General features: G+C 45.6%; 1 protein-coding gene across 2 annotated transcripts in view; it reads right to left on the bottom strand.

Moving 5' to 3' along the window:
* The window catches only part of rp1l1a (rp1 like 1a), an 80,169-nt gene that overhangs the window by 2,496 nt on the left and 64,433 nt on the right, over positions 1 to 13,240 (bottom strand). For both annotated transcript variants that reach the window (XM_034677780.1, XM_034677779.1), the window contains exons 3-9: positions 13,007 to 13,104; positions 8,044 to 8,296; positions 7,506 to 7,898; positions 7,162 to 7,426; positions 2,586 to 7,063; positions 1,555 to 2,496; positions 442 to 1,482 (exon numbers count right to left, since the gene is read on the bottom strand). In XM_034677780.1, the coding sequence (XP_034533671.1) occupies positions 442 to 1,482; positions 1,555 to 2,496; positions 2,586 to 7,063; positions 7,162 to 7,426; positions 7,506 to 7,898; positions 8,044 to 8,256 (7,332 nt within the window). In that variant the 5' untranslated portion in view covers positions 8,257 to 8,296; positions 13,007 to 13,104. The remainder of the gene's footprint in view (positions 1 to 441; positions 1,483 to 1,554; positions 2,497 to 2,585; positions 7,064 to 7,161; positions 7,427 to 7,505; positions 7,899 to 8,043; positions 8,297 to 13,006; positions 13,105 to 13,240) is intronic.

Here is a 13,240-nt window from a genome sequence, read left to right as displayed (position 1 = left end):
AGGCAAAAGCAACAACAGGTATTCAAAGCTTCACTTTACCAGCAAAGAAAATGTGTGAGAACTTGTTGAAAAATGTCACTAGTCAGTGTCTAGCCTCAGAAGAAGCTCTGTGTTGCTGCTTAACAAAACAGCATTTGTTCAGTCTACCTAATTGGATAGTCGGATTATCTTTCCTCATAAGCTTAGAATTAGTGGTGAGGCTGCAGTAGGTCAGATTCCTCGTCAAGGCACCGAAGACTTCAACCCATTTGCTGCATGTCATCCACCACTCTCTGCTCCCCACATTTCCTGTCTCCCACCTGTCCTTCAGGGTGGACAAGACCCCTCCACCCTTGTGTCACCCTGTCAGGATTCCATTTCCCATAACCACCTGCTAAGATAAAAATGATCACCTTTGAGGGACTTCAGGGAACTCGGTTTAAGACGCTCCCTTCAACCTACCTGTGGTGATGTTAGTTCCTCCTCCGAGGCCTCCACCTCCTGCTCTCCGCTCTCTCCTCCCTTATCATCCTCTCCTGTGCAGTCATCTCCGTCCTCTTCATCCCCTGCCTCTGCTGATGCACTGCCATTTTCCTCCTCCTCCTGCTTGGATTCCTCATTCGATGCCTCTTTTACATCGCTGTCATCCCCTGTTTCCCCAGACGGTCCTTCCTCTCCGCTCTCCCTTCCTGTTGTTTCTCCTTCTTCGTCCTCAGGCTTTGAGTCGGACACCTCGCCCTCAGTGGTCTCTCCTTCACCTGTTGCTTCCCCTTTTGCTGTCTCCTTGTCACTCTCCTCCTCTTCTTCTCCTGTTCCTGTCTCCCCCTCTTCATCCTCTGTTTTCTCATCACCATCTGCTGCCTCATCCTCGCCTGTGTTGTCGCAAGTCTCCTCAGCATCCTCTGTTTCTGCCGCTGCCTCCTCTCCCTCACCTTCCTCTACGTGTACTGCACACTGGCATTGGCATTCTCCCTCCTCCTCTTCCTCCACATCTCCATTATCTGAGGTTTCCTCTTCTCCCTCTTCTTGCTCCCCACTATTTTCCTCATTTTCAGCCTCCTCCTCTTCTACTGCTTCAACCCCTTCTTCTTCTTCATCTTCTGCTATTTCCTCATCTTCTTCTGGGATCGTCTCCTCTAAAACAACATCAGCTTTAATATCTTCTTTACTCTCATCCCCCTCTTCCTCCTCCTCCTCCTCAACTACCTCTAGATTATTCTCCTCCTCCTCCTCTTCTTCTTGGACCACCTCAGCTTGTGGCACATCAACAGGTGCTGGAGACGGGCCTTTCTTGAGCTGCAGAATCTTAAGGAGGTCAAACTCCATCATGACCGGGGCTTCAGCTGCATTTGGGTTCATTCTGAGAGGTCGGGCGGCCATTTTTTTGCGCACACATGCATCACAGGGGCAGTACTCGTCATCGCTTCGCTGGTCACTGAAGTCAGCTGTGTTTTCTCCATCGCTGAGCGAGTCTGCCGTCTTCACCGACTTGTTCTTCATGACCTGAAACATAACATCAAACATTATGTGTCTGCCTTCAATCAGTACAAGATATCACATTTGAAGTGGATTTACCTTCAACATGCGGCGTCTCTTCTCCGTCATGGTGGACTCCCTGGAAAGGTTCCCACCCAGCGGCGGCCGAGGTGACCTCCCTCCTTTGCCGGCTCGACTCTGGATCTTACTCATTTCTCGTTCGATGCTGTTCTGGATGCGTCGACTAACTTCCTCCTTCAGCTCAGAAATCATGGTGTCCAGGATGAGGCTGTCGTCCAGGTCCCAACGGACTTTGAACTCTGCCATTGCAGTAATGTAGTGGTTCATGAACTGTTTCTCCAGCTTCTTCAGAAGGTGCAGGATCCACACTGGATCAGGGTCTTGGGACGGTCTTTTTGACAAAGGGGCACGCAGGACGGTTGGAGGAGTGCCTGTGCTTGAGTCCTCCTGTGTCTCATTATCAGTGCGTGACTTTGAGCTGCTGTTTGCAGAGCTCTTGTCTGATGATGAGGGTGTCTCAACAGCTTTTGGGTTGTCCTCACTTGGAAGATCTGTGTTCTGTTCTTCAGCATCCACCGCTTCTTCTGCGATGTCTACGTCTATCTTAAGCTCCTCTGGCTCTGCCTCAACCTCCTCCTTCTCTACATTTTCTGCTTCTGCAACCTTGTCCACTTCCTCCTCTTCATGCAATGATTCTGTCCCCTTAGTTTTGGTATTGTTTGTTTCATCCTCACCCTGATTTCCATTCTCCTTCCCTGACCCCGCCGAGCCACTGCTCATACCAACCCCAGATGAGGACCTTGGTGGGCTTATCTGGTCTCCGTTAGAGTCCTTTCCTGGGATGTTCTCTGGTTCGGCGAGCCAGAGAGATTGAAGGATTGCCATGATGTCCTCATATTGCTGGTTGTGGTGCTTCTGCCGTTCAGGGCACACTGCAGGCTCAATGAGCTGGAGCTGGGCCAAGCAGTCCAAGAGTCCTCTGGCTGATGTGCTGAGTCGTCGACCATAGACTGGAGACACCTAGAGGAGATAAAAGAAAGTATATTGTTCTGTAATGATTGATGATAAAGTTGGTATTTAATCACTTGAACATAAAGTCATTACCGTACCTCAGGCATGCTGCGACACCGACCAAGAGAAGAACTCAGAAGAACCTTCATCACTGCAGCTGAAGAGTTCCAGTTCCTTGACTCGCCGCTCGACTCTTGATGGTTGGGCTGAGAAGAACCGACCACCGCATCACCCGCAGGTTGCTCCAAACCCTTCTCTTCTGCTGCATCACATTCATCTTCCTCCTCTTTCTCCTTATCTTCTTCTTTAGCCTCCACACTCTCCTCCTGGTCCACTTTCTCGTCTTCAGGACTCTCTTGTTCCTTCGGTATCTCCTCTTTGGGTTCCTCATCCACAGCTGTCTCCAGATCCCTGTCCTCGTTCAGCTCGTCCCCGAGTGTGAGCATGGTGTTGTCGGTGGGAATGCTCCGCAGCCACTCGCTCACGACCTCGTTTGGGGAGGCGTTCGGCAGACAAGCAGGGGTCAGCTCTTGTGTCTCCTCTTGATGTCGCTGGTTCCGACTTCTGTGACATTTCCCACTTCTCTCACTCCTGGGCTTGTCACTGGTCTTTGACTGGCGGCTGTGTGGACGTGCAGCAGCGATGGTTTCCTTCAGGAGGTCAGCAGCAGACAGTGAGTGGGACAGAGTGCTCTCACTATACGCCTCCTCTTTGCTGCATGGTCTGGAGCTGTGTACGGGGCAGGGGCTTGAGGAAATAATAGGTGCTTCTTTCGTCATTGTCTTTCTTTTGCTACTACCAGAGGATCTGGCCTTTGGACTTTTAAGAGGATCCAAAGAGTCTAGTTTGACTGAACCCTCTCCTTTACTCTCCTTTGAGGCTTTCATTTTTGACCCTGAGTGAGCCGAAGCTGCAGACTCAGGCCTGAGACAGCACAGACTCTTGGAGTGGACAGAGGCTGTTTTCTCTGTGATATCTTGAATCCCTTCCGTCTTGCTAGCTGGTCTACTGTCTACAGGATCTTCAGTTTCACTTTTCCCTGAGTCTGCTGCTTTTCTTTTTGCAGTGGCACTTGAAGGGGACTTGTTGCGGACTTTAGCACTTGCTGATGACATTGCAGTTGAGGCCCTATGACTTTGGGCATCTGCATTGCTAGCTTTTGTTGTTGAAACAGACCTCACACTACCTGTTTCCCCTTGATCATCAATCCCTTCTGGTGCTTCAATGGTAGGGATATCACCTGCTGGATTCTTGTGAGACAAATGACTCTTACTGCTACTAGCACTAGACTTTCTAGACTTAATGGACCCTGTCTCAAGCAGATTTTCCTTCACAGCCAACTGTTCTGAGCTTTTGGCGCCATTAGGGGTTGCAGTCTTCCTTCTGCTTCTTCTCTCAGTGGTAATGTGGAAAGAAACAGTGGACTTCCCGCTGTCCGAATCAGCTGTTTCTTGGTCTTCTGGCAACCCAAGAGAGACTGATCCTGAATTTTGGCTCAGTGGTCGCCCTGTACCTTCCGATTCCCTCCCCCGTCTCCTGGTTGAGGATGACCGTATGCTACCAGCCGCCTCAGAAGCGCCCTCACTTTTCATCTCCTCATCATCCTTCTCTTTGTTTGCCTTATCATGTGCTGATGCTGCTCCACATCGACATTTAGATCTGCCGGATTTAGTGGAAGTTTTGGAATGAACCGACAAGGCACTCTGCCCTCTCGTCTCTCCAACATCAGGGCCAGGCAACAACTGTTGCACGGTGGATTTAGGACTGCTGGGAGGTTTAGGTGAGGGGGTTGCAACTTTCTCTTCATCCGCAGTTTCAATAACAGCAATATCAGACTTGTGCATCAAAGCAGATGAAAGATTGGATTTTCCAGATTTAGCGGATGCAGCACTTAGTGGTCTCTCTGTGGTCTCATTTCCTTCCTCATCAGCACCTCCTGGTGTTTGAATGGTGATGACATTCTGAATTGGTGACTCTAATTTTAGATTCTTGCTACAGCTCGACTTGTGAGAAGTGCTGGTCCTCGCTGATGATTTTGACTTGACCGACAGTGCACTTGCCACCCGCTCTTGACTCTTATCTCCATCTTCATCTGGATTTGGAGCTGCTGTGGATTTGTGTGATTTCTGGGACTTGGAGGACTTTGCAGAGATGTGTGACTTCCCTGACGCTGATTTACTAGATAAAGCACTGGCAGCCCGGTCCTCATCCTTTTCACCGTCTCCTGCATCGTCTCCTTTTTCAGAACCTTCACAGTTGGATTTGTGAGATTTAGAGGACATTGCACTCGCTGACCTCTTGTCTATTTCCAATTTTGCAGACCTTGCACTCGCCGGCCTCTGCTCTGTTTCCTCTTCCTCCATCTCCTTTTCTTCCTCCTCAGCTGGTGCTACAACTTCATCAGTGTTGTCGTTATGCTTTGAGGACTTAACTGACAAGTTAGATTTAACTGATACACCTGACATTTGACTCACAGACCTTTTTTCTGCATCTCCTCCAGCCTCAGATCTGGGAGAAATTGACCTTTTAGAGGCTTTGGATTTGTGGGATTTGTTAGACTTGGCAGTCAGATTGGACAGGGCTGATATGGCACTCCCTGCTCTCTCCTCAGCCTCCATACCTTCATCCTCACCTGTTACTTGGATACCAGGATTATCCCCTGGAGATACTGCTCTTGCACAGTGACTACATTTAGACCTGTGAGACGTGCCGGATTTTGCGGAAAGATGTGATTTAGTTGATTTAGCAGACAATGCACTGCCAGTCTGGTCTACCTTGTCAGTATTAGACTTAACAGAGAGGGCGCTGTGACTTCTATTGCTAGTGTTATCTTCTTCAGGAGCTGAATCCTCAGTTGGGGAAGCAGCCTTAACACTTAATTTGACTGAAGCACAGGTCTTTGATGAAGCACCAGATTTAGCTGACAAGGCGCTTTGTGCTCTCTCTACAGCATTCTCTCCCTCTGCTTCCTCTCTTGTCCTTATGTCAGGCGATTCAGCTTTACAGCTGGACTTGTGAGACTTGCCAGACCTTGCAGACATGGCACTGGGGCTCTTATCTCCATCATTGTCCGCTGGAACACCAGTGCTTCCTTTACAACTTGACTTGTGGGATTTACATGACCTGTGGCTTCTAGCTGACGCAGTACTACCAGCTCTCTCCTGCTCCTCATTCCCCGCCGCCTCAGGATTGGACATTTTGGACATGCAGCCGGATGCTCTGTCTGCAGAGATGCGCCCGTTGTTGGTGAGGTTGGTTTTGTTGGATTGTGTTGAAACAACAGAAACATCTGAGCCCTCATTTTCACTGTTATTATTGGCGGTCTCTTGGCTGGAGAGAGGCGTAGCAGGCTTTGGGGTGACAGAATCAGCCCCTCTTTTGCAGCCGCCACAATGAGGACACACACTGGAAGCCCTTGAATGCAGAGAACCTCCTGTGCGACCAGACAAGCTACTCACAACTCTCTTTATCTCTTCATCCTCATCATCTGCAGATCCATTATCCTCTGAATTCTGCCCCTTGGTTTTACTGGATCTGCAAGAGGCCCTGCTGTGCTTCACACTGGGAGCTTGATCCATCTCCTCTTCTTCATTCTTTGAATCTACAGTGGCTTCCCCACAGTGACAGGATGAAGCTGCAGATACTCCCCGGCTTCCATTTTCAATCCCTTCCTCATCCTGGTCCTCCTTTAGCAATTGCAAGACATGTGAGGAGCTGCTCACAGTGGACAGTGGTCGCTCTCCTTCTACTTCCATCAGGGAATCATCCTCAACTGACTTTCGGCTATGTAGCTGTAAGTTGCTATCTGTAGCGACTACTTCACTACGGCTGGAGCATCGGCTCACCTTGCACACCTCTACGTGCGTTTCTCCATCCTGCTCCACCTCTACTCTGCGCTCCACCTGCTCCGTCACACACGTCTCCTCCTGCATAAGTTGTTTCTGCTCTGTGCCCGAGAGCCGAGCACGACAGCGCACCACCCTCCTGGAGTTACATGATGAGGAAGAGCTAGAGGAGTGCGTGTGTCGCATCATGGTGTGGGTGTGGCTGTGCGCATGTGGGGGAGGGACAGGAGGCGGTTTGCAGCTGTGTGCCGGGTTCTCCCAGAAATCGTACTGCTGTTCCGCTCTCTGACAGCAACAGGGGCAGGTGTTTCCATGAGGGGCATGCTGCAGAGTTTGTCGGGAACAATGGACGCCTTCGTGGTCGTAAGCAGTGGAATCAGGGTCAGAGCAGCTCTCTGATTGGCCCTGCTGCAGGTAATGAGGCTGAGCCTGGCTTAGTGGGCAGCACTCATTGGTCAAGGATGGAGATTTCTTAATTTGTGTGGACCACTGGAGGGTTTCATCATTGCGTAGGCGAAATCGCACCCTCATTTCCACGGAGAGGCTGCCATCTTTGTTGACCAGGACACGCTTTTCAATGTCTTCGTTCATGATAGCCGGTTTGGCCTGGGAGTACGCACTGACACCATTGCCGTATGACTTCTCCGATGACAGGGAGAAACGGGCGGAGCGGTTTGAGGAATCCGAACGAGGGTGGATGATGCTTTTCTTGGTCTCCAGACCAAAGTTAACTAACAAGAGAGAAAGAGAAACAAAAATCAGCTTCAAGATAGACACTTTTCAAAGTTTTGACCCCTTAAATACCTACAAACAATTTAATCAAACTCACCATTTTTCCTGCTTTCATACACCTCACTGTACTCGCTTGCTCTAGATTGAGCTCCATGAGGTGGCGATCTTACTCCTTGAGTACCTGGAGACCGAGCACCGTTACCAGGGGTCCTTGGGCCAAGACCAGGGGACCTGCTGTTCAAACCGGGCAGCCTTTCCTCTGAGCTCTTCCTGATAAAGTTGACCAGCATTGGGCTGAAGGCTTCACGACCGACACACACCAACACCCCGGAACAAGTCATCAGGCTTTGCACGCTCTCAATCTAGGAACAAATTAGCAGTGTTAGGATTTTCCAACATAGAGGGTGTCATTTGAAGCACACACAACGATCCACTTCTTACCCTGCGTCCCTCTGCAGTGTATAGCTTGCGGACATGAAACTGCATGACCTCTGACACCTCTTCAAGAAAGGACCTCAGGCTCCTTGTTGACCTCCTGCTCAACACTATACTCCTCCTTATCCCCGGCTCACTGTTTTTCACGAGGAGGATCCGCCGCTTCTTGTAAGGCATATGTCCAGTATGTGTTGAAGACGAGGTTTCAGGACGATGTGGCCTTCTGTTATCGTTGTACCAGACGCCTGGATGTTTTCTGGCCAGCTCCATGTTGATTGGCTTAGCCTGGCGCCGGTCAGAGCAGAGGTAGCAGCCGCCGTCCTGGAGCTGCTCGAGGTGTTTGATGGTGTGAGTGCCCTGTGGAGTTGTCACGGTTCGCACGCCGAATGGGAGGGGCACCTGGATTTGAACGTAAGCATGCAACAAAGAAGAAGGTTTCATAAAAGTTAAACATTCAAGAGGTAGGGTGAAATGAAAGAGCAGAACAGCTGCATCTACAAAGGGAATTGTTCACATCACAACTCTGAGACTCAGTCAGACTGACCTTCTGGGAAAGGTCATCCAGCAGGGCATCAAAGCACTTGAAGCTCCGCTTGTGGACCGCCATCCTGACGCCCCCAAACTGGCTGTCCCCGCTTTTGTAGAAGGTGATCCGCTTGGCCGGGGTGTCGGTGATCACATGGGGGCGGTGTAGGTTGGAGGGTGGTTGTGGGGATAGGGGTGAGGCATGTTTAGACGGGGGCTGGGGATCCCACATCCCTGCCTGGACTGAACGTATACTGCAGTCTCACACACACCTGAGGGACACACACACAAAGGTGTATGATTAAAAAAGAAGCTGTGTCACAGGAGATCTTTATTACCTTTCCTTGCTAGTAGCTAACATGAGTCTGGTCCAGCTGGAGGTTTCTGCCTGTTAAATGAAGTTTGTCCTTGCCACTGTAACTTGCTTAATGCTATACCATCCCTTAAATTAAACAAGATTTTAATTTATCATGTTTTTAATGGGTTAAAGTTCCTTTTGCTTTCCACTCCCTAATCACACTCACAAGGTCACAACTCCTAATCGGGGTGTTTGACAGAGGACTCAGGACAGGACATTCACTAACAGGACTTATACTTCACACGTAAGCGTGTTACAAATGTCACTCTGCAACAGCAAGAGATGCATTCTGCACAACGTCGCTTCCACATCAAAGTAGGAAGCATCTAGGTAGATGGTTCATTGACTGTTCAACTTAAAAGGTTTGCCAATTTCCTGATTCCTATGGTTCTTTAAAAATGTTCTACCTTTCAATAGATCTTTGGACTTGGATGTGAGTTGTCAACTGAAACATCAAAAGCAGGGTCATGAACTTCTACAGCAATGTTAAAAATGGAGATTCCCAAAGTTTGCTGCATTTATTAAAGTGGCCAAGCACTCGTATAGATAGAATAAGAGACAAAAAAGGTTCCCGTCATGCTTCCAAACCACCAACATGAATAATGTAATATTTACATAACATACAAAACATAAATCAACAACACTCACTCTGGTTATTTTCAGCAGGAGTGCAATAATGCTCATCGTGAATGTTTGTTTTGCACACTTAAGATAAGTTACAGAAAAAGGTGAAAGCTATCAGCAGGCTTAGCAGGCTTCTAAGTCCCATGAGTGCTGAGTGGAGGCCAAATCAGTGCTGTTAGCTGTAGACACCCCCAACGTGACGCTCGGCCTCCTAATCCTGTTAGCACAGTCTCTCTTCACAACTTTACGCTTAAAATATCACCCCTTGGTTTCATAATGGTTTGGAAGAAATGCAATTCTTCCAAACCATTATGAAACCAAAATTTGAAATCACTTTATAAGTTCAAGACTATTACAAGAGAGCCAATTATTAGTGTCCAATGTGAAGCAGCACCAACAAAGAGTGAAGCTCATTGGGATGAGCTTTAAATAAACTCAGCTGGGTGACGTGGTTTGCTTAAGGAGCGTTTATTTCAATCCATTTTTTAAAAAGACTGACTCTGAAATTTTGGGCATGGTCTTTGTGAATGCCTGAATGGACACCTGAAAGAAAATGCAGTTATAGGATGCTAATATTCAACAGCAGCATTATAAAATGAACAAAGACATTTGCAAAGTAGCTCTTAAATTTTGGACATTTCAAAATAAGAGGATGAATGTTAAATTACATATCAAGTAATTAAACAACTATAACACCATAGAAAATGGCCCTACAGGTGGGATAAAAAGCCATATTGTATATAAGCCATATAATTCTATCAGTGGAAGAACCATCTTTGAACTTCAGACTTTTAAAGAACCCTTACATAAGAACACACAATCACACACTGAAAAGTTAACCACTTCCTCTATTTTACCTCCCTCCATGAAACACACTACTCACATGCTCAGGAAACATGGTCCAAAGAGGTTTGCAAAAACTGTAGAGGTATATTCCGTGTCAAGTCAGCACTTTGCGCCTATATGTTTATGTGTGTGTGTGTGTGGCGGCTAACTTGAGTCATACAGCCGAGAGTCCCCGGCTCACACAGCTCCCAGGGTAAAATGGCAGTTGGTAATCAGACACACAAGGTAGGGAGGGGATGGACCAAGAGAGGAGAAATGAGGAGAGAGGAGAGGGCAGGGGGTGGGAGGGTGGAGGCTAAGGATAGAACTGAAAGCCTGCTTAAGAAGGTGTGTGTGGGAGAAGGGGAGGGGTTGCGATGGCGAGGCCAAGATGGTGGCAAGACAAGTGTGGTTCTTATGCACGATACACCTGACCTGGAGAGGAAGCACATGCTGAATTAGTTTGATGTGTTGACGTTTGAGTTACACTATGAGGGAAACTTAGCAGGAAGAAAATGATGAATTTGAATTTTAAATAGTGTGTATGAGTAGATACACATCTTGCAACTTATAATTGAATACAAGTTTTACTGTGAAATCAGAGTCTTTAACTACCTTTAGTTCCTCCTTTCTTTCTTAATGTTCTCTCTGTCTCTTTCTGTGTTTTTCTCATTCTCTGTCACACACACACACATTAGTACACACACATTAGCACACACACACACACACTCAAGTCGGAGAGGATTGTAATTAAAGACAATCTGTCTGACAGCAGGGCGCCTCCTCTAAAGAAACATTACTGCAACACCAACTGCTCCTATTAAACTGTGTCGAGCCAAGCTGGTTTTATTTAAGGAGTGGTAGAAAATCAACAATGAGGAAATCATGACCACAAAGAACCATTAACGAATCATTTATTTTTAAAAATCACTTTTTTTGTCTGGCCTTTTAACATTTTATTGAACAACATCGTATTATAAATAGAAATGTTGTTGAATAATAAGACAGAACATATTTATGAATTATAATTATTGAGGTGAATGTATATATCATGAAATTCTATTTTGGGACAGTCAGGGTAAAGTCAAATGTTAAACAGTGAAATCACCTCCAGGTGGAGTGAGAGTGTTGGGCCTTAAGTAAAGGTTGTGGAGTAAGCAATACAACATTTGCCCCTGAAGCAAATGGGTATGAAGTAACATGGGCGAAATGTTAATGTTAAGATAGCACTTAAGCTAGCATTAGAATAACATAACTTTATTTTTATAAACTTTCAAAAGAGGATGTAGTGAAACTGTGGCCTATTTACACCTCTATCACCTCTAGTTAATAATAAGAATCTGAATTATTTTTAACTATTGTTGTTATTATTTTCTTTAAGAATAAGAGTCCAATTTGCAGACTCCTTTTACCTCTGTTTTCCTCTCAACCACTGATTTACATGGTTATCTTAGCTGGGGATATATTTCAGATGGATAGACAGAAGCAATACTGAACTAAATTATTTTATACACCATAAAATAATTTATTTTAAACACTAGCTAGTAGCTGTTTTAGATTTTATATGCTATCATAAGTGGGCATTATCTTCCCTTGATAGCAGCCACACTCACAACACTGCCTGCAATGTCTGCAGACATTTTTCATGACTATTTCAAAATGCCAATAATTGGCCCAATTAATTGACCCAACTGGCTAATCGGTTTATCTCTAGCCCGGCTATACATCAAACAACAAATTAAACTGTTTACCTTCCTATTGAAAGGCAACCAACTGCAGATCAGGGGAATAAGTCTGCCAGCTCATCAACACAAGTGCTTATCTTTCATTGATAAGCAGTCATTTGATCCACTGCTGATATGAAAATACTCATCAGCTCTGCTCAGCTGTGACAAACAAAAGGTGATAAATCATAATCATGCAATTTGATGTAACAAACTTTGACAAATGCAGTTTCTGGTGTTTTTAAAGGGTTAAAAGCCTTTCAACTTTCTGATTCAGTCAGAGTGATTCATCCATCTCCTGCTCAGGGACACCTTCTTGTAATATTCAAGGTAATACACTATTTTTATGCTTTTGAGAAAACCAAGGACAGTTCACAAAGGAATGTAGTATTTACAGATTGTTTACAGAATCCTTAAACTGAAAATCTTATTTATAGAGCACATTTAGTGTAATACAGTTTTATTTAGTTCCTTAAGGGTCAATCAGAATCTGCTTCACGTGCTTTAATGGAGAGAGAGGGAGAGTGGGTGGGTCTAGCATAACATATCATGCTATTTTTATAAACCTTTCACTTATTGAAGCATTCATTATTACTAAACTATGTGGACAATTGTCTTTGGCCTCACAAGAGTCACACAGACAAACAACACAACATTCAGAGGCAAGGAACCAAGGAAAACCATTTCAAGACTGATGCTTCCAGGACGAACCTATCTACTGATTATTTTGGAGGATGGAAGTTAATGATGTACACTTTTGCTAAACAACTAGTTATTGGTCATCAATGGAGCATTGTCTTTGGTAAAATCAAAGCATTAGAGAGTGGGTGGGTCTGTCAGAAAAGCAGGTAGTCAGGATGAGTGGTTCCTGAGCTGACAGGAGGTTTGTACAACTCTCAGTGCTGATGGGAATTCCAGGTGGATAACTCCAGCTATATGTCTGTATCACTTTATGATGCTTTTATTTTGGGATTTCTGCTAGGTGGCAGTGTGAATTTACAGAGCTAAATATTTAAGATAGAGAAACAACATTTAACATTTAGATATAACATTTAAAAATGTAATTTAACATTTACATTGAGATTTAACAGTGATTTTAACTGAAACATATTGGCCACAACAAAATTAAATGTGAAAATGACCACAAATATTCCTCTAAATGTGATTTAAAAATTGTTGCTGTTGTTTTCAATGTGCACAACTTTACAAAGACAATCCTTCCTCAATAAATTGTGATAGATAATAAATAATCCATCTTACTTGTAATTCCCTTCTAATGAAAAACTAACTCAAGTACTGGTTCAATCATGAGAACAATACCAGAAGACAGCAGTAAGGAGATTATATCATGTGTCGCCTAAATCTAGTGGTCCACTAACTCCCCTTTGTGCCTGCTAATTCCCTTTATCATAAACAGATGTCTCGGACTTACACAGAGGATCAGGTCTTACCGTGATGAACGCATGCCGGATGGAGGACAAACAGCCGGTTATAGATCCACAAAGTGAAGAAAGAGATGTTGGATGGTTTGATGTTTGAGTCAGGTCACCTGTGGATAAGCAGAGTAACGAAATATCAGAGTGAGCACTGCGCGTTCTGGTATCTTGCTGGAGGATATGAGACGTGCGTGCAGCGTGAAGTCAACAGCTGTAGAACCGGAAGCGCACTGATTTACCCTTCAAAAT

This window comes from Notolabrus celidotus, chromosome 24 (genome assembly GCF_009762535.1).
Source record: "Notolabrus celidotus isolate fNotCel1 chromosome 24, fNotCel1.pri, whole genome shotgun sequence".
Taxonomy (NCBI): Eukaryota; Metazoa; Chordata; class Actinopteri; order Labriformes; family Labridae; genus Notolabrus; species Notolabrus celidotus.
The sequence above is the reverse complement of the archived record's forward strand: the minus strand, read 5'-3'. Positions and strand labels throughout refer to the sequence as shown.